Here is a 2,500-nt window from a genome sequence, read left to right on the forward strand (position 1 = left end):
GTGTGTATAGTGTGTGTGTGTATAGTGTGTGTGTATAGTGTGTGTGTATAGTGTGTGTGTGTATAGTGTGTATAGTGTGTATAGTGTGTGTGTATAGTGTGTGTATAGTGTGTGTGTATAGTGTGTGTGTGCGCGCGCGTCACCTGGTTGATGATGTAGAGGATGCGTGTGTATAGTGTGTGTGTATAGTGTGTGTGTGTATAGTGTGTATAGTGTGTGTGTGCGCGCGTGCGCGTCACCTGGTTGATGATGTAGAGGATCCGTGTGTGTATAGTGTGTGTGTGTGTGTGTGTGTGTGTGTGTGTGTGCGCGCGCGTCACCTGGTTGATGATGTAGAGGATGCGTGTGTGTGTGTGTGTGTGTGTGTGTGTGTGTGTGTGTGTGTGTGTGTGTGTATAGTGTGTGTGTGTGTGTGTGTGTATAGTGGTCACCTGGTTGATGATGTAGAGGATGCGTGTGTGTATAGTGGTCACCTGGTTGATGATGTAGAGGATGCGTGTGTGTATAGTGCGTGTGTGTATAGTGTGTGTGTGTGTATAGTGTGTGTGTGTATAGTGTGTGTATAGTGTGTGTGTATAGTGGTCACCTGGTTGATGATGTAGAGGATGCGTGTGTGTGTGTGTGCAGGTGTGTGTGCGCGCGTCACCTGGTTGATGATGTAGAGGATGCGTGTGTGTATAGTGTGTATAGTGTGTGTGTGTGTATAGTGTGTGTATAGTGGTCACCTGGTTGATGATGTAGAGGATGCGTGTGTGTATAGTGTGTATAGTGTGTGTGTGTGTATAGTGTGTGTATAGTGGTCACCTGGTTGATGATGTAGAGGATGCGTGTGTGTGTGTGTGTGTATAGTGTGTGTGTGTGTGTAGTGTGCGTGCGTACGCATCACCTGGTTGATGATGTAGAGGATGCGTGTGTGTGTGTGTGCAGGTGTGTGTGCGCGCGTCACCTGGTTGATGATGTAGAGGATGCGTGTGACGTCCTTCTCGTAAGGGCAGCGGCTGTAGTTGCCGTCCCCCCAGGCCCCGCCCCTGTTGCAGCGTCGCCAGGCAACGTGCTCGTCCACTGGGCCCCCCAGGTAGATCCCCGCCCCCCCCTTGGGACGCCCGCACGACAGGGACGCAGTGATGCCCCCCAACGTACGCGGCCATCTGAGGAACGCACACACACACACACACACACACGCACACACACACACACACACGCACACACACGCACACACATGCACACGCACACACAAGCTTTACATTTAAAATTGCTTATTATGTTGGGAAACCAACAGGTCTGCTTAACATGATTTAAACGTTTGTTTCTTGAGAATAAAGTAAAATGTAAAAAAGACCTAACAGCTTTCTTCCTGTGTGCAAGATTTGTTTATGTAGCCGTGACAACGCATGTGCATTTCAGGCTTGGGTGACGTTAAAAAAAGTTGTTAGCATATCAGGAGATTTTAAGACCAAAGAAAACTAAGCGAATGAACTCTAGGCCTACTATGTGAAGGCAGTCCTATTTGCGTTGCATACTGTGGTAAAGACATACTGTAGGCTACCGGTAGGCTATAAGGTCATCTCGTTCGAGGATTTCCTCGAGTTGCCCCAATTAACGTTGATGCTGCATATGGATCAGTGACAGAGGGTCTGTAGTTTCAAAGACTGTTGCAGTTCATTTTAAGACTTTTCGTCAATGGTAAGACTAGAATTCTACTTGCTTGGGCCTCTTGTTAATGTGCGCTGTGTGTGACCTGCGTCATCTGATTCTGTAGACAAAAATTCCATTTGTTTTTTGTTCCGTTTAATGGGCTGAAGACAGACAGGCTATCCACAAACGTGAGAGTTTAATCACTAGCATGGGAATAACTGAGGCATCATCTGCGTCGGACACGGGTCGGGTTCGGACAGAAATTTGCGGCCCGAACCGCACTCTAGTGTGTGTGCCCGTGTGTGTGTGTGTGTGTGTGTGTGTGTGTGTGTGTGTGTGTGTGTGCCCGTGTGTGTGTGTGCTCCACACCTGAACTCCCCCTTGTTGTTGGAGACGCGGTCGGGGGGGCAGTACTGGGCGGAGCCGTCCAGCACCATGATGTTGACCGTGCGCGTGTTGTTGCCCCGACTGGTGCGCACGCGGCACTCCCAACTGCCCTCCGACGCCAACTGGACATTAGAGATGGTCAGAGCACTGCAGGGGGGTATTAAGGGTGGGCATTAGAGATGGGGGGTATTAGAGATGGTCAGAACACTGCACTGGGGGGGGGGCTACAGTTTCATAAATATATGAATAATATATTAAATATATTATTAATCTTTTCATTCCAGTCCTACTCTGGGCTGAGTGCAGGGGAGAATAGGCAAAGACAATAGACTTGAGAGCTGTGAAACATGACCAGAACAGAGTCATACGTGTCGACCCCATGAAAGTTGACACAGAATTTAAAAATATGCTTTAAAATAGTTTGTTAATAATTCAACTTCACAGCGACATGTACCTTTGTTACAACCTTGATGCAGCC

General features: G+C 48.3%; 1 protein-coding gene across 1 annotated transcript in view; it reads right to left on the reverse strand.

Moving 5' to 3' along the window:
• adgra3 (adhesion G protein-coupled receptor A3) overlaps window positions 1-2,500 on the reverse strand; it is a 52,666-nt gene that overhangs the window by 17,401 nt on the left and 32,765 nt on the right. The window contains exons 8-9 of the mRNA XM_042070012.1: window positions 2,005-2,169; window positions 947-1,148 (exon numbers count right to left, since the gene is read on the reverse strand). Of these exons, the coding sequence (XP_041925946.1) occupies window positions 947-1,148; window positions 2,005-2,169 (367 nt within the window). The remainder of the gene's footprint in view (window positions 1-946; window positions 1,149-2,004; window positions 2,170-2,500) is intronic.

Source organism: Alosa sapidissima, chromosome 18 (assembly GCF_018492685.1).
Source record: "Alosa sapidissima isolate fAloSap1 chromosome 18, fAloSap1.pri, whole genome shotgun sequence".
NCBI lineage: Eukaryota > Metazoa > Chordata > Actinopteri > Clupeiformes > Clupeidae > Alosa > Alosa sapidissima.